The 19,321-nt window shown below is 38.7% G+C and overlaps 1 protein-coding gene across 13 annotated transcripts in view; it reads left to right on the top strand.

Moving 5' to 3' along the window:
• Positions 1-19,321, top strand: part of ELAVL4 (ELAV like RNA binding protein 4) — a 147,218-nt gene that overhangs the window by 6,647 nt on the left and 121,250 nt on the right. Inside the window, exon 1 of one of the 13 annotated variants that reach the window (XM_069737945.1) lies at positions 4,090-4,590. The exons of 6 other annotated variants lie outside the window; for them this stretch is intronic. In XM_069737945.1, coding sequence (XP_069594046.1) covers positions 4,582-4,590 — 9 coding nt within the window. In that variant the 5' untranslated portion in view covers positions 4,090-4,581. Of the gene's footprint in view, positions 1-4,089; positions 4,591-5,889; positions 6,080-19,321 lie in introns of those variants that run through there. 6 more of the 13 variants (XM_069737938.1, XM_069737941.1, XM_069737939.1 and 3 more) reach the window with 6 other exon arrangements.

Raw genomic sequence — 19,321 nt, 5'->3', positions numbered from 1 at the left:
TAAATTTGAATACCTTCATAACCTTATCCAGAATGGTGCGCTGTGTCTGATTTTTTCACTTCTATGACAAGGTTTGGTACATGCCTGAGGGGCCCTGCACCCTGATTTTTGTTTTTCTTTTCTGTGCTGCTCTCACTTTTTTGCAATAGATAGATAGATAGATAATAGAGAGATAGATAATAGATAGATAGATAATAGATAGATAGATAATAGATGATAGATAATAGATAGATAGATAATAGATAGATAGATAATAGAGAGATAGATAATAGATAGATAGATAATAGATAGATAGATAATAGATGATAGATAGATAGATAATAGATAGATGGATAATAGATGATAGATAGATATATAGATAGATAGATAGATAGATAGATAGATAATAGAGAGATAGATAATAGATAGATAGATAGATAATAGATGATAGATAGATAGATAGATAATAGATAGATGGATAATAGATGATAGATAGATATATAGATAGATAGATAGATAATAGAGTGATAGATAGATAGATAGATAATAGATAGATAGATAATAGAGTGATAGATAATAGATAGATAGATAGATAATAGATAGATAGATAATAGATAGATAGATAGATAGATAATAGATAGATAGATAGATAGATAGATAGATAGATAGATAGATAGATAGATAGATAGATAGATAGATAGATAGATAATAGAGAGATAGATAATAGATAGATAGATAATAGATAGATAATAGAAAGATAGATAATAGATAGATAGATAATAGATAGATAATAGAGAGATAGATAGATAGATGATAGATAATAGATAGATGATAGATAGATAATAGATAGATAGATAATAGATAATAGAGAGATAGATAATAGATAGATAGATGATAGATAGATAGATAATAGATAGATAGATGATAGATAATAGATAGATAATAGATAGATAGATAATAGATAGATAGATAATGGATAGAGCTTGTGTAGACATTGATGCTATATGTGCCCTGGGTACTCCTAGTATTGTCAGTGTCTTTCTCTGTGCCCCGTATACGCGCTGTATACCTTGTCACCACAGCCGGCCATGTGGCATTGCATTGGCAGATGTTATATTAGCTGAATTGTATTTTTCAGTGATATAATGTATATGTATGTAGAGAAGTTGTGTCTGTGTTGTCGCCTTCCAGTCCCAGTACCAACCCTGGTGTGACCGGTATCTCTCCCCCATTAGCGGAGTCCACACCCGCTGAGTAATACACGTGTCCCCGTCTCGCCATCCAGCGCTGCCATAGAATTCATATCTTCAAGTCTTCGCCATGTACTAAATGTTTCCCTCCATCACATCTGACTCACTAATTTAGTGGAAACGTTCTGTGCTCTCAGCATTTCTGCACCGTAACGACTTTTCTCTCAGTTTACATTAATCAATAAGGAACAAAAAAAAAATCCCTTAAAATGTTTCCTGCCCATTATGGAGCTTCTTATATTTGTGCCTCAAGGGAGAAAATACAAATGTATCAGGAAACTAAAAAAAAGTAGAAGCGATGGTGTAATGTTACAATAACTCGCTTTCTTCTAAGCAATTTGCTATTGATCCTCAGATCAGTAATATCCAAGAATTGTCCCGAGATCCTTCCTGTAAATGTGAAGTAACTAATGGACTCAGAAGTGGAGGCTTTCTCATGAAGGGCGGCTCTGCGCTCGGGGTCACAGTTCACTTATACCACTTTACATAATGCATGCCTGAATAATGCAAGGGGGATATCACTCTGTTGGATGCTGTATATAGCATTGGGGGCAACATGACCCGTAAAGTGTACGCTAAGTCTCATCGGTCTACTTTATAGAATGAGAAGACATACAACTTATTAGGATATTAATCTGCATATTAGACTGGTCCATACTCATGTTTTTGTCTTGCATTTAGGCCATGTCCATCTATGGCTGTATTTACCATGTAGGCTAACTAGGCCCATGCCTAGGGCGGCAAAGTTTAATTCCTATTAAAGGCTACTAGTTCCACTTAGCATAATATATGTATTATCGATCACGAAGGCGATGTAGGATGATAGGGCACAATTACATTGGGGTTTTTATTTTTTTATTTAATTTAAAGCCCCCTTTATTCCTTTTTTGCTGCATATATTATATGAATGAGGTGCAAATAAGGCTTTTGTACTTGGTACTTAGGATATTTCTACATTCACCAGCTCTTACCTCTACTATCACGTACCATCATCATAATCGTGGATGAACTATGTATTGTGCATCCAATCGGTCCCGCACCCACCCTCAATGGGGTTTGTGCAGTCACTCTCGTATACGGGTTTTCTGTGAATGTTAGAGGTGGTGCCCAAATATTATTTTTTTTTTCAGTTTTGCATTGAGTATTTATGTATTCAATCCTCAAAGCAAAAAAAAAAGTGGCAGAAAGACGGATGACCTCCTGTCGAAATAATTCCCATTATGGTCGGTTGCCCCATATTCACTATATTGGCCCCATGGATGAATCACGTTGCTCCATGCACAATCAGCCGATTTCATCCACTTTCCATTGTGATTTTTTTGCTTTCTTCTAGCCCAGTGTTCCCCAAGTCCGGTCCTCAAGAGCCACCAACAGTTCATGTTTTCAGTATTTCCTTAGTATTGCACAGGTGATAATTGCATCACCTGCACAGGCAATAATTCCATCACCTGTGCAATACTAATCAAATCCTGAAAACATGACCTGTTGGTCGCTCTTGAGGACCGGACTTGGGGAACACTGTTCTAGGGAGTCAGTCCCCCTCTTGATCTGCACAGATGATACTTTACCCCCCAAAAAATAACCCTGAGATGCTTCCATATAACAAACCCGAGTATCGATACCAAAAGGAAACCATAGCGGACGACTCCCGCCCATGGGGTCTTCCGGAATTTACTAATAGAATGAAAAAGGAAAACCATTACTGAAGGTCGGAGGACTGACTTATGTTACGCCCATGAGTAAGGGCCATTGCACTCTAAGGCGGCTGATGCAGAACATCTTGGCATGCAAAGCGGACCTTGATAATTAAAAGGTCAGCCTATCACATGACATCAACAGCTTGCTGCTCCTTAGGCCACGTTCACACTAGCAGTATTTGGTCAGTATTTTACATCAGTATTTATAAGCCAAAACCAGGAGTGGGCGATAAATACAGAAGTGGTGCATATGTTTCTATTATACTTTTCCTCTAATTGTTCCACTCCTGGTTTTGATTTACTGATGTAAAATACTGAGCGTGTGAACGTGGCCTAAGATATAAATACGGTAGTATTAATACAAAATATTTTTGCTAGTTAAAATACATAAACAACATAAAAGAATAATAATAATAATACTAATAATAATAATAATGTAATATTATTTATTAATAATAAAAAAATGATAATAGTAGCAATAATAATAATTAAATAATAATAAAAAATAAATAGTAATAGTGGTAATAGTAAATAATAATAAAATAATTAATAGTAATAATAATTAAATAAAAAATAATACATAAGAAAGGATAATAGTAGTAGTAACATAATAATAATAAAAATAATAATAAAAATAATAATAATAATAATCTAGTTCTCAGTTTTGAGTCAGGTGACTTTTTTTTAATCTAGACCTAATTTATTTTTGTTGCAAGCTTCTAAAAAATTTTTTCTAGAAAACCATCTCATTTTTTCCCCCCTCCTCCCCACCATCATTGCCCTGATGATTTTTTTGTTGTTTCCTTTAACCCACACTGTAATGTTAAAATCAATAAATTTGGATTAGGACAGACACTTTGCATGCTGGAAAAGACCCGTGAGCTAATTCTGTGAAGGCAAAAGCGCCCAGCTGGTCATTAATGACAAAATACAAAGCATATTTCAGTGACCGTCGCTGAGCCATTAACCCCCAGGGCTCCAGCAGCAGCAGATTGAATAGAACCCACAGCAAAGCCTTCTGCAGCAGACAAAGAGTTAAGCTCCCTAGCTGTTAGAAGGCAATTTCAATAGCACCTTGCATAACCCCGCCTTCCCCAGCTCCCTCGGCCAATCAGAGGCAGCCGTTATCTGACAGATAGTCCCATAAATGCATGCAAGCAGCCAGCCAATTTTCTAGCAAGGCTCTATCCAATTTTCATATCTACACCCTACTTTCGAGAGGCATCGACACAGTCTCTTTCTCTCTCTCTCTGTGTTTTTTTCTTTTCTTTTTTTTTTCTTTCCTTATTTTTCTTTTTCTTTTTCATTTCCTTTTTTTCCCTCCTTTATTTCAATTCTCACAAAACACCCGATATAGTTTACTATTTATTTATTCATTCATACATTGCTTTACTATTATTATTATTATTTAGCTGGATATTTTGTTGGGTTTTTTATTTTATTTTTTGCTTTTTTTACCAGTGCAGTTCGTGGATTTAGGAGGGGAAAAAAAAAAATAACAACAAAATAACAAAAAAAAAAGACATAAAAAAATACACAAAAACTTTTTTTTTTCTTCCAAAAAAACGTACAATAAAACATTCTCGAAAAAATTAGCTGTTGCAAGGAGAAAAGTCGGAGGTCGCGCTGCGTGAGAAAATATTAACAGTTTAAGAATGGTGATGGTAGGTATGGCAATTTCTTTCTGTTCTTGGGTCCCTTTTGCTGTGTCGATATGTTGTGTCTGCGTCTCTTGTTCTATGGGCATGCTGATGTTGCTGCTGCTTTTCGTGATTGGTATCGGTGGGTTGATTTATTTTTTATTTATTTATTTTTGGTTCCCCGTGTGATTGGTATTGGTGGGCTGATTTATTTATTTATTTATTTTTGGCTCCCCATGTGATAGTATCGATGGGCTGATTTTTTTATTTTTGGCTCCCCATGTGATAGTATCGATGGGCTGATTTTTTTATTTTTGGCTCCCCATGTGATAGTATCGATGGGCTGATTTATTTATTTTTGGTTCCCCGTGTGATAGTATCGGTGGGCTGATTTATTTATTTTTGGTTCCCCGCGTGATAGTATCGATGGGCTGATTTATTTATTTATTTATTTTTGGCTCCCCATGTGATAGTATCGATGGGCTGATTTATTTATTTATTTATTTTTGGCTCCCCATGTGATAGTATCGATGAGCAGATTTATTTATTTTTGGTCCCCCGCGCGATAGTATCGATGGGCTGATTTATTTATTTTTGGCTACCCATGTGATAGTATCGATGGGCTGATTTATTTATTTTTGGCTACCCATGTGATAGTATCGATGGGCTGATTTATTTATTTTTGGCTACCCATGTGATAGTATCGATGGGCTGATTTATTTATTTTTGGTCCCCCGCGTGATAGTATCGATGGGCTGATTTATTTATTTTTGGTCCCCCGCGTGATAGTATCGATGGGCTGATTTATTTATTTTTGGTCCCCCGCGTGACAGTATCGATGGGCTGATTTATTTATTTTTTGGTTCCTCGTGTGATAGTATCAAGGGGCTGATTTTAAATTTTTATTTATTTTTAATTATTTTGTTGGGGGGGGTCCTTCGAGTGATTTAAAAGGCTGTATTAGAAGGCATATTATCGTCAAGGTCATTCCGGTCTTAAGACAAAAAAGTACCCTACGTACTGGGTATAGCATTGCGATCATCTGTCTCCATTTATCCTGTGAAACTGTGTGTGTGAGGCTTCTTTTCTGTCATTGTGTTCCCGCACAAAGACTCTTTGGGGAAAAAAAAAAAAAAAAAAGAGAACAAAAAAAATCCCTTTAAAGAAAAAAACTCTCGCCCATGCTGCTAATTTCGGTTGGTCCTCTCCTTTCCCGAATGGTAATCTTTCATCGGAGTAATATATAGAGGCTTGGTAAATGCTGCATATTGTATTTCAGAGTTTCCTGCCGTGACCTCATAAAGGAGGAGGAGGCTGGCGTGTGGTTGAGCGCGCACTCTGTGTATGTATGTGTGTGAGTGTGTGCGCGTGTGTCCTTCCTAGCATCTCTTGCCAGCGGTACTGTAAGGAGGAATGTCAGTTTTTACATAACGCTCTTTTTGGTTTTGACACTGTGACAAGCTTGAAGGCTCCATCTCGATAGTCACAGATGGAGTGGAATGGCTTAAAGATGGTAAGTGCATTCTATCCATTGCTATTCTTTCTCCTTATTTTATTTTTTTTTGGGGGGGGGCGATTAATTTGAAATGACGTCCGGCTTTGGATATATATATATTTTTTTAATATGGGTAATTCACGTCGAACGCGTGACTCGCCGTGTTGCCTCCGATCTAGGATAGGACCTTGACAACTATAATGTCAGTGCACGTCTATCACGGAATTACTTGGTGCTATGAAATCTTCATTTGAATTACATGAGTCTTTGGCCGTGTCGGGAATTTTTTTTTTTCTCTCCCTGCTTGCTGCTGCTGCTGCTGCTGTGATTGCCTTAAAGCAAAAAAAAAAAAAAAAAGCCTCCCTTTAAAAAAAAAAAAAGCATTTGCCGCAGAATGCCCATATGTTTAATAAGTGCAGCTGGCTTTTCCTTCCTGTCCCAAAAACACTGAGCATGTAGCGCCTTGACGCTCCTTTTGTGTGCGGTTCTCACAATGGGTGTAAAGTGCCACACTCGAATCTTTGCAGTCGTGACCTGCATGGCATTTCGTTGAACGCTGCAGGGACGCAAGGGCAATAATGTAACCTACGGTTTCCTCCAAAATCCCTTTGGAAGACGTGGACCTTTAATGCCCCCCCCCCCCTCCCAAAAAAAAAACACTTTCCCTTTCCTTATAATTTGAGGATTCTTCATCTCCTTCAAACGCCTCCTTTTTTTTTTTTTCCGTTCCGTTCTTTAAGGAATTGTCTTTGTCTGCTTGTTTTGATGGGTGTAAAACAAACAAGATTAGATGGAGCATTCTAAGCGAAAGCTATCGCTCCGAGGGGAAGCCAGAGAAAGGTTGCCCAGGAAACGACTAGGGAAAGAGCGGAGATAGGGGAGCAGGTGGCAATCATTTGGGAATATAGCAAGCGGCGTGAAAAAAAAAAAAAGGACTCGGGGTTACCGCTATTATCTGCACTGCTTTAGAGCAGTCACAACTTTAATTATTCTGTACATATAGGTGCTAATTACGTCTCCGCACAGATGAACGGTGAATTGCTAACCACTATTTTTAAGCATCTGCCTCTCTGTGGAACCGCGTTTCTTTTTATGCGTTATGCATACTGAGCAAGAAGAGCGAAACCCTCGACCAACAATGTAGCAAGCACCTATATTTATTTGCATCAATATTAGACGTATCGTAGGGGGTTACATCTGTATACGTCTCGATCATCTACTTTTAAAGGGCATCGCCGGCTATGTACGATCAAGGTGGATCTTCTAGAGCCAAATAGTGATTTTAGATATTTGAAAATGGGCTTTACGGCACCAGCAGGGGGTTGAGATGAAGCGGCGGCTTCCCCCTCAACACCCAGTTGGTTTTAAGCCGATAGCAGAGAATTGTAGCAACCGTCCTTCTGCAAGGAACCCATATATTACCTTAGGGTTAGAATTGTAGCAACCGTCCTTCTGCAAGGAACCCATATATTACCTTAGGGTTAGGGTTAACCCTAACCCTAACCCTTTCACTCACTTTAGCATTAGGTAGGAATGGGAGGTAAAAGGCAGTCCGAAAAAAATAGGGGGAAAAAAAAAAGAAAAGGCATTCGGGGGTCTACGCCTTGCAACCTACAGTCAGAAAGTACTGTAAGAATGAACATATCCAAATGCGATTGTCCGTTTTCCGTAGAAACCATTCCAACTCGACACCATTGGGTTTCGTAGGGGACAATATGATGATGCTTAGACGGAATTTTTCCAGGTTGTGTTTTTTGAAAGTTAGGAAAATAATGACATTTCGAGTCTTCGTCGTCTTTGTTGAGTGAGGAAATACATTCATACACGAGCACGAGGGGACGTATAAACCCTGCAATCAAAATATATGTTTCACTCCAATGCACAAAACACCTCAATTTTCCATCTTGACTAAATGAATAATGGGATAGAAAGAAAGTCTATAGTCAATGGAGAGACAGCTGATAATGGAAGGGAATTGTTACGTCGTATTCCTCTGTGCGGAGCAGCACATCCTATGTTGCCTATTTGTACACAATACTAGTTGTGCGTGGTTTGTGCATTCCGGTTATCATGTGTTTGGGGGTGTTGTGCATTGTTGCACTGGGTTTTGGCCTTGGATATGGATTGTTTTGTAAATCGGTCATTTTGTAAATTGCAATATTACCATTTCTGGTGTATTTTAGGAGGATATATGCTACCTTGTGTTACAGGTCTAAGATAACAAAACTCAATGTGGCTCTGATTAAGTTACCATCACTGGACTAATACTTCCTGTTTGTCCATTACATTGCCCAGAGCTTCCTGGAGAAAAAGGGAAGAAACATGGAGTGATGGCAACTTCTTAGGTTTCAATGTTGCTGGCTTGTCCTTCAGTGTGCTGGGCAAGAACCCTCAATCACATACTCCATGGGAGGTCTGATCAATGGATGTAATATCAAAGAACTGGAGAGTAGATGGAAAACAATGCAGTAAAAGTCTTCTCCAGTTTTATGCATTCTCTGTATATGTTAGTTGTAGTTTTAGTGCACTTCCTATCTGTGCTAGTTTTAGTTTTAGTGCATTTTATGTATGTGCTGGTTGTAGTTTTAGTGCATTTTATGTATGTGCTGGTTGTAGTTTTAGTGCGTTTTATGTATGTGCTGGTTGTAGTTTTAGTGCATTTTATGTATGTGCTGGTTGTAGTTTTAGTGCATTTTATGTATGTGCTGGTTATAGTTTTAGTGCATGTTATGTATGAGCTGGTTGTAGTTTTAGTGCATTTTATGTATGTGCTGGTTACAGTTTCAGTGCACTTTATGTATGTGCTGGTTGTAGTTTTAGTGCATTTTATGTATGTGCTGGTTGTAGTTTTAGTGCATTGTATGTATGTGCTGGTTGTAGTTTTAGTGCATTTTATGTATGTGCTGGTTGTAGTTTTAGTGCATTTTATGTATGTGCTGGTTGTAGTTTTAGTGCATTTTATGTATGTGCTGGTTATAGTTTTAGTGCATGTTATGTATGTGCTGGTTACAGTTTCAGTGCATTTTATGTATGTGCTGGTTGTAGTTTCAGTGCATTTTATGCATGTGCTGGTTGTAGTTTTAGTGCATTTTATGTATGTGCTGGTTGTAGTTTTAGTGCATTTTATGTATGTGCTGGTTACAGTTTCAGTGCATTTTATGAAAGTGCTGGTTGTAGTTTTAGTGCATTTTATGTATGTGCTGGTTGTAGTTTTAGTGCATTTTATGAAAGTGCTGGTGGTAGTTTTAGTGCATTTTATGTATGTGCTGGTTACAGTTTCAGTGCATTTTATGTATGTGCTGGTTGTAGTTTTAGTGCATTTTATGTTATGTGCTGGTTACAGTTTCAGTGCATCTTATGCATCTGCTAGTTGTAGTTTTACGTGCAGTTTTAGTGTATTTTCAATATGTGCTGGTTGCAGTTTTATGTGTAGTTTTAGTGCATTTTATGTATGTGCTGGTTGCAGTTTCAGTGCATGTTATGCATCTACTAGTTGCAGTTTTACTTGTAGTTTTAGTGCATTTCCTTTTTGTGCTGGTTGTAGTTTTAATGCATTTTATGTATGTGTTGGTTGCAGTTTTAGTGCATTTTATGTATGTGTTGGTTGCAGTTTTAGTGCATTTAATGCATGTGCTAGTTGCCGTTTTAGTGCATTTTATGCATCTGCTGGTTGCCGTTTTAGTGCATTTTATGCATGTGCTGGTTGCTGTTTTAGTGCATTTTATGCATGTGCTGGTTGCAGTTTTAGTGCATTTTATGTATGTGTTGGTTGCAGTTTTAGTGCATTTTATGCATGTGCTAGTTGCCGTTTTAGTGCATTTTATGCATCTGCTGGTTGCAGTTTTAGTGCATTTTATGCATGTGCTGGTTGCAGTTTTAGTGAATTTTATGCATGTGCTGGTTGCAGTTTTAGTGCATTTTATGCATGTGCTGGTTGCCGTTTTAGTGCATTTTATGCATGTGCTGGTTGCAGTTTTAGTGCATTTTATGCATGTGCTGGTTGCCGTTTTAGTGCATTTTATGCATGTGCTGGTTGCAGTTTTAGTGCATTTTATGCATGTGCTGGTTGCCGTTTTAGTGCATTTTATGCATGTGCTGGTTGCAGTTTTAGTGCATTTTATGCATGTGCTGGTTGCAGTTTTAGTGCATTTTCTTTATGTGCATGGGTGACGCACAGCAAAGCAGAAGCAATAATCCTATACTTTGCTGGGGTCGTTACAAGACATATAGACAATTTGGGATATTGTGAAGGTTTGTGCAGATAACAATAATTACCCCTGTCGATTTACAGCGGTGACTTGCAGAAATCCAGGACGTAGAACAGTTACAATCCCTTCTGAATTCCTTGGTTGCTGCAGAGGTTTATATATTGTTAGAAGCTCACAGTTTGCCATGGACACCTCGGCAAATGATCCCGTACTGTTAACAGTCTATTGATGGCCTCCATGTGAGTGAGAAGATAAGATCCCTACATTGTTTTTCCTATAGATTATTTTGGCTTTTCTCGATGTTCACAGTTCAGCACCTTGGCCAGCGGCCTTAGGGCCTAAGTATTCTTTTCGAGTCTGTGTTTGCTGTCATCGGATCCATCTTCTTTCGTGACTTTAAAATCCAATTGCTCCCATTCCCTTTGTTCTGAAATGATCAGTGTCTCTCAGCCGCCGCTGATTTCCATGAAGCCCCCCTCCTCCCTTTTTATTCTTTACCTCTTTGTTTGCCAAATGCACAGAGCATCGACCATTGCAATCTTGGCTTGTCCTGCACTGATCTCCACCACCACCACTTCTCCTCCGCTGTGGACCGTTGAGTGGAGCGGTGTCCTTTCCCCGATGTGTGTTTAGCCTCTTGGTTTGTAACTAATAGGAATGTGCCTGAGCAATAAAATAAATATATATGAGAAATATAGGGGTGGGGGGGGATATTATGATACCACGCCTGGCTCGCTCTTGGACCCGCATGCCTTTCGCAAAGTCATTTGTCTACGGGACAGTAGAATGTGGAGACGTATCGAATAAGTGCTGCAATGCAGTATTTTTATTCTTCAATGTCATTAGGGTGGTTAGGGTCAGACGAAGAGGATGGTATTTTGGGGGACGTCGTTAAAAAGCATGGCTAATTTCAAGCTGCCTGTCAAATGGGGAGAAGCGGTGGAGTGGAGGGGGGGGGGGGGGGGACAAATCCTCAAATTTCTCCTCCCTCTGTTTTTCTGTTGGCAAATGTGACCAATTATCCACAAAGATGACAGCCGGCGAAGGTTAAACTGGGGGATTATCTGCTGCTAGTTTATTATTTCCTAAAAACGTCACGGTGTAACAGAAACGCACCCCTCCAAATAAACCGATGACTTCATCATTGGTCCTTTATTATTACGGAATGCATGTCGATTTACTTTGTAGCAAAGTAATATACAAAGTGTCAAATGTGCCAATAGTGTCACCTTTAATTTTCCATAGGACCATGGATAAATATATAGTATCAGCGATCACACACATCTGCACAACCAATTTATGGGAATGAGTTATGTGTAAGAACCCCCCCCCCAAAAAAAAAAAAAATATTGTAGATTTCTGTTTTTGGTAAAAAAAAGTACTAGAATATTATAGGTTATAAATGGTTATTTCGCATCGTCAAATCCGCCTCTAAGAAAAATCTGAAAAGTTATGGAATCCGTTGCACTAAATGAAATGGAATCCGATCCGGTTATTCTGGTTCCAATATTTCCATCCAATGATGGAACATAATAATAAAAAAAAACAGTGACGGAGGAGAAGCGCTGCAGACGTCTGACATGTGGGCCCCGAATCCCCTATAAGGGCCGGCAGGTTAAAATAAACGCTTTATTGAATAAATTAGACGTTCTTCTAGTCCTACTAGCTCCGGGCTCCGTCTTCCGTTGGGGACAGGCTTTATGTATTGCGTAGTCAATTGTTTCTCATTACATTGATTCCAAGGGACTTCTAAATGTGCGCTCCGGTAATGACCCCTGACCCCGGGGCTCTGTCACATTTACGGCACCATAAAGGACAGTCTTATAACGCCATAAACATAACTGTTTGGATGCAGCCATCCGGAAAACAAGAAAGCGCTGATGCATAAAGGGAAGGATTAAGATGCAAATATTTGCAGCTCTATGACAGCTCGTAAAAAGGGAGGAAAGACTTTTGTCAAGTCAAACGGACATTTCCGGCAATGTCTGCTGTATTCTGACCCATAAATACAAGGATTAATAGGATTCTAAGAAGAAAAGCAAAAATCACTACTGTATATTAGGCCTACGGGAAGAAGTAGTTCTCAATACCCCACCCTATTTATAAGACCCCCATACGATCATGTGACAGCAGAGATTGCCCCCTCATTCCAAAATTACTGACTTGTACAATAAACCTTACAGTAGTTTTCTACTTGATTCAAAAAGTTTTCTAACTTTGGGAACTTTTTTTTTTTTTTACTTAAATGCACGTCTATGGGGCTAAAAATCGTTCTTGTAATCAGGGTTTCGTTAAAAATGTTGCATCGTTTTCCTTTTACAGGCCGTTTCCTTGCATATTCAACTTCGAAGTGGTCATAAATCAGCTGAGAGGAACTCAGAAAAAGACGGATAAAGCAAAGATAAAGTTAGAATCTCCCCCCCCGAATGAGCTTACTGGTGGATTCCCAGTTAACTCATTCTGCAGCCAACAGTAGAAAGTGCGGAACAGAGGCTACCGGAAGCAAACGGTGCAATATTTTTAAAGAAACTCAATTGCAAAAAAAAAAATAAGTTTTAGCCCCAAATGCAAGCATTTAGGTCGTAAAGAAAATCGTCATCTTTAGTTTTTTTTGTTTATTAAAATCCATATTTTACTGTTTTGAGATAACAGAGCAGAGTTGGAAAATGGCTATGAAGAGGATCTGGGATGTCCACGAATTTCTTCAGGCAATTTATTCATTTTATCGGAAGTCATGTAATACCTTATTTCGCCTGTGGGTGTGCTGCAGAAGAAATAACTGACTTTAAAATGTTGCACTGTTTTTACGCTTTTCCAGGCTCTTTGTTTCTCTATCTACTCAACTTAGGAGCGATCTGTGGTCATAAATCAGCTTAGAGGAGCTCAGAAAAAGACAGATAAAGGAGTAAGAAGCTCTCCCATCGGGCTGTGAGAAAGAGCTCGCTGACAGATTCTCAGTTAACCCATTCTGCAGCCAGCAATAGACGGCGCAACACAAACCCTAACCCATATATTACAACTGAGGATCACAGCAGGAGAATGTAATTCAGCTATAGACCAAAAAATAATTAAGCTGACCCTATAGTCCAGCACATTATAGGGGGGGGGAGTAAACATTACTTTTAGGAATCAAAGCAAAGAACATTATCACATCTCTGATATAATAATAAAATGAACATGTGCATTATTAATATTCATGATTACCATTTGGGCCATAGAAAAATACATATTGTAACTTTCCTATGGGGCAAATGAATTGCGAATTTTTACGATAGAAGCCAATGTGAGGGGGGGGGGAAAGAAGTCAACATTTGGCGTTTTTTTTTTTTTGCACAATATACATTTGGATACTGTTTTTATTTTGTTTGTAAATAATGGCGTAAAAGTTTTATTTAAAAAAAAAAAAAAAAAAAAAGGATCCCACTACGTGAGGTCGTTATGTTCTGCCGGAAATGTAGACCATTACTATGGTAATCCTCCATGATATGTAGGAATTCATTAGCTACTGGCTGGCTATATATCCCCGTCCTATATTATACACAGTTTGCAACATATGAACAGAATCTGCAGGGACGCTTGTAAAATGAATCTGTTCCTAAGTAATAAAATATTAATATCTTTATTGCACTAGTTACTAACATTGATGCCTGCGCAGGGTGGTGGTCAGTGTTACAAGGACGCCTGGTAGGGAAGCGAAATTGGCAACATCAAGGAAATTTTGAATTTTTTTTCTGTACAGATGTGACAGTAACATTAATAATAGTCATCATGTAAGAATTATTATTATTATTTTACAATTCATATATTATTATTACGTTCAGCATTACTTCATTATTTTACAATTCTTACATCAATATTATATTAATATTTTATTTTTATATTTTCACTATTACAATATTATTATTACTTACCTCTATTGTACATTATTATACATTTAACTGCAATTATTGTCACAATAATAATAATTGTTATTTAGAATAATAATAATTGTTATTTAGAATAATAATAATTATTCCTATTATAGAAAACATAAATTATTATTATTAATATTGTAAAAAATATAAAATGAAATAATAATATAATAATAGTAAAGTAATGAGGTGATAATACATATAATGATTATTATATATTAATTTTAAAATAATAATAATAATAATAACAATAAATTTTTCTGCTTGGCCATTGAATAAGAAGAGTCATTGCGTAATATAAGTGCACTTTTACTATGTTGGTCACCTCCTACCTAGAACCTATCTAGATCCATGTTTGTCGTACCCACTATGGCTGAGATTTGCATCATGCCTTGAAACGTGTAACCCAGACATATGCAACTTTATTGCATCTGTACATTTGCCAATGACTCACGTGAAAAGGAAAATGCAAATTTTTGTATATACTCGTATGGAGAAGACCAGTCAAGGCCTATATATACTGACTTATACTGGCCAGATATGTCAAAAAAGGGGCACTAATGGTAGTCTATGGGCACAGTAGATGTTCATTTGTTAGAATTTGCCGCCAGAGGCGCTGGCCAAAAGATTGACCCAATTTATTGCCATGTTTAATTGAGCAACCTTCATTGTAACTATGTTTAATGCCATCATTCCTACCTGGGGAAAACATATATTATTAGTTTTTTTAAAAATATTTTTAGTACCAAACATCTGCCATATACATGTGCTGGTGCATTATATAACCATTCCTAAAAAAAAAAAAATCCTTCCTCTCACATGAAAAAGGGCCACTATTTTGTGATATGTCCAACTAATTGTAATCTAGGTGCCAAAAGAAGATGTTTATTTGGTAGAATTTGCCGCCAGAGGCGCTGGCCTGAAAAATTGACCCGATCCATTGCCATGTATAATTGAGCCACCATCATTGTAAGTTTAATGCCATCATTTATATGCATTTAAACTATATGTTATTAGGTTTTATTACGTTGTTATTACCAAACGTCTGCCAAATAGATGTGCTGGTCCATTATATAACCATTTCTTTAAAAAAAAAAGAAAAAAAAAATTCCCTCCTCTCACATGAAGGGGCAATGAGATGCTTAAATGGCCTTTCATTTACTCGGCCTTGCATAATTTTTTTCCCAGACTTATTTCAAAGAAGAACTGGAAGCTCGGAGTTTCCTCCTGCCCTGCTCCGCCATCCTTCATTATTCTGTATCCCTAGAGGATCAGGTGATCTTGAAAGGCTACGGAAATGTTTAGAAGCGCACAGAATCTTTAATTAAATCGGATGGAGACATGGCAAGGGTGAATGTGCGCACTGCGAGGGGTGGGGGGGTAATGGGGTCGGAGAAATGGATGTGCACGCACATTTGCAAAGATGTGACTGCAGCGCGGTACAAAATGCAGAGCCAGCTAACCAAATGCTGCCCTGCACTCGCTCTGCCGCAGGAAAGGTTAACCCTTTACTATCTGATCTGTCCGGCTTTTTCTTTTTTTTTTTTTTTTCCGCCTATATGCACTTTCACTCCATCACTGTATTTATATAAGATGCCGTCCTTCCTGACGCAGTAAAGTCACATTACAGATGTATCAGGGCCGGAAAACCCATCGGGCTGTGTCGTTTGTGCATTGTGATTCCCTCTTATACATTGACCTGCAGTTTTCGGATTGACATAGTGTGATATCGCTATATCGAGCACCCTGTATCTCTGATATACAGTGCAGAGGCTGTTTTTTTTGTTTTTTTTTTGCTAAATATTCAGATTTTTAGCTCACAAATGGCCTTCAATTCCTGCAGATACATTAAACAGATGTTACGTGAATTATCTAGGGAAAGGAATATTCTGTTTACGGAGGCATGGCAAGGCTCAATCTCCGGGGGACTAGTTGCCACCTGGGCAGTGAGTGGTCCTTGTTAACAAGGGGACATGGTGCGGGAAGATACTGTGTGTCTATTAGTATAAGTGCAAGACAATGCCTATATATATATATATATATATATAATGTCGGGCTGGGATGCCAAGGGTCCACCAGTAGCCAACTCCACGGCCCCACTTTACAGTCACATGCAAATGTGACATTATCCTCAGTCACAAATTTATATAACAATGTATTGGGTAGATTGTTAGATGAATAAGGTGCTGCCATTGTCTGTACATAGTGATTCAAGTATATTGTGCCAAGTACTGCTCATATAAGAGGGTGGTGGCCACTTTGCACAGAGGCCCACCGGAGGATTCTCCTGTTCTCCGGTGGACCAGTCCAGGCCTATTTCTCTCTCCTCTCTCCCCTCTCTCTCAAAAAGAACCAGCACCGGCACAGTCTAAGGCCTCATTCAGACGTCCATGTTGCGCATACATTTTGTATCCTTTTTCTTGACGTATACACCACTTACCCATCAGAGCCTACGGTGCTATGCACATGTTCGTGTTCTTACATGGACTATGTGTCTGTGCAAAACACCCAGAGACATGTCCATTTCTTTTTGACAAGATGCCTAAATCAAGTCTATGGGTCCGTGAAAAGCCTGTACAGCACACGGGTGACATCCGCGTGTCGTCCGTGTGCCGTCTGTGTTTAACATTGCAAAGTATAGGGGAAGCTTTGTCATTTATTTCTTTATGCATACTGGAAAAATACTGATGACACACTGATGGGAAAAACATACACACGGATAACACATTGACCCAAAACACTGATGATAGCAGTACCGTTTTTCATGGGTGTGCTAAGAAGGCCTAAAGGTGCAAATCCAAGTCTGACCTCAACCAGGTCCATGATAGATAATATCCAAAAAACGGCAATACTTCTCCATTAAATGAAAAAAATTAGGTGCCTATAATAGTGCATATCCTATAGCATTACACTTATGAATTCTGCAGTTTTCAGTAACTTTGTAGATGGATACATTTTTGTTCCACGGGTAGCATAGAACCTTTGACAGAGGCATAACTCTTGTAAGTGTGGGGGTTGCCATTACATTCGAGTCCTGTAGCCTAGAAGAGACAGAAAAAGCCCCTTTGACCTATATGTGTCACACTGTGACGGTCTTCGGTAACTAAGTGGGGCCTCAAACTGAGATTGGGACCCTAACTGGCCCTGTCTCGGGGGTACTCTTAAAGGTAGAGAGGCCTGAGTCTCCGATCTTACTATGCTCCTGTTAATATCCTAAGATGTCCTCTCCCCCACCCCCAGGAGGCCTGGGACAGATATATTAATGTATATACACGCAAGACAAACAGGAATAACAAAAAGCAATTTACATACACAAAGACTCACCAAGGGTAGAGAGGAATAAAGGGAAGGATAGGAAGGTACAAACCAAATGGGATTAGGATAAGGATGGAGAAAACATACACCCAAAAACAGCAGGCAACAATCTCCAGCAGCAACTACAAACTCCAACTTCAGCACACCAACTCCAGCAAGGAAGGAAGCAAAACTTTCACAGGCAAGGATGAGAAAGTCTGGCCAGGTTTTATAGAGAGACAAAAGGAGCAGGTCAGGAACAACTGTGATTTGGAGCTGCATGTCTCTAACCAGCATACAAAGAGTCGTTAACATCTTCACCACCACCAAAGGAAACAAAGTCCATTTAATATGAGAAAACACAAAGGCTAAATGTAAAATTTACAATTCAGAGTATGTTAAGATCACCTAACCCCATATCTCCCAGGAGGATGTGACACAGTTGTGACAATATAAGAGCAGTACTCACTGGGGGACACATGCAGAAGAGGCCCCTGTGCAAAAACATTATATAGGCCTTTTGTGCAGTCCAATAGTTCCTCATAATGCACAATTCCTGGGCCAATATGTGGCAGCACATGTTGCACCAATGATATGTCCACTCCTGGAAATACTATTAAAGGCTCTAGATTTGGGGATTTTGCATTGGTATCTCTGAGCTTTAAGTTATTACTCAGCCCTTTGATGTTTTGGTGATGGAGTCGGTATTCATAGCTCTTGTATAACTTCTTTGTAGACCACTGAGCGTCTTGATCACATTGCATGGCCTGGTGTGAAAGTTTTCTGTAATTACAAAGTTCTACTGCTAGTAAGGTAGAAAAATACACAAATCCATCAGTTCCAACCTAATTGATGAAGCATGTTATTCTGTATTTTCTACTAACGGTCCATCCTCATATATCTACTACTACTTTGCTGCTTTGATGTAAAGCTTCACGCACACAGTGGTATCATAAACCTGTCCTAACCAAAGATGTAATACGGTGCCCGTGGCTTGCTCTGGTCCTACATTGTACCCAGGGCCGGACTGGCCATTGGGCAATTCTGGCAAATGCCAGAAGGGCCGGTGTGGTTGTGGGCTGCTTTGTCTGCTACATTATTAACAGAATCGATGTTCTCAGGACACCCATACTGTTAACAGTTGTGATGAAGCACAAAGTCACTGACTCTGTCACTTACCCAGCATGCCATAGGTATCATTTGAAATATTGGTCATGTAGTAAATCTTTCTTTCCTCCATCCAGGGTAATATTAGTAATATATCCCATCTGGTTCTTGGGGACGAGGACAACATGGGCCTGTGTGGTTCCAAATGCCAGGGCTGAATTTCAGCCCCAGTCCGTACCTGATTGTACCTCTAGGGTTTTTTTTTACCAAATTGGCACAAAATATCACTTGCCATATTACAGAGGTATCCTACAGTACAAGGAATGGATAGAAAAGCTGGTGCCTACAGCGCAATAATATGGAGACTCCAAAGGACACTCCTCGTGAAGAAAGATCCATAATATAAGAAGTGATGGAAAGTGACATGATCCCAGATCTGCAGACAGTACCGCGGTCCCATAGCACTTTACCATGCTGATGTTAACCATAGATAAGTTGAGGCTATGTTCTCACCTCTATGTAATGCATGCACAAGGAAAGGCTCCTGATCCCTCGCCAATAGACTCATGCTAAAAAGGGATCCATTTAATAAATATATTTTCTTAATGGATCCTGCAGAATGGGAAAGTGTTGTCTACTTTGCTTACTTTTTTTTTTATACCGGCCAACAAGCAAAAGCCAAAAAGACATTTTTTGGGTCTCCTTCTGGCAAAAGAGCCCTGTGGACAAATTAGTGTCTA

Source organism: Ranitomeya imitator, chromosome 8, assembly GCF_032444005.1.
Source record: "Ranitomeya imitator isolate aRanImi1 chromosome 8, aRanImi1.pri, whole genome shotgun sequence".
NCBI lineage: Eukaryota > Metazoa > Chordata > Amphibia > Anura > Dendrobatidae > Ranitomeya > Ranitomeya imitator.
Note: the sequence above shows the minus strand (reverse complement) of the source record. Positions and strands in the feature narration are given on the sequence as shown.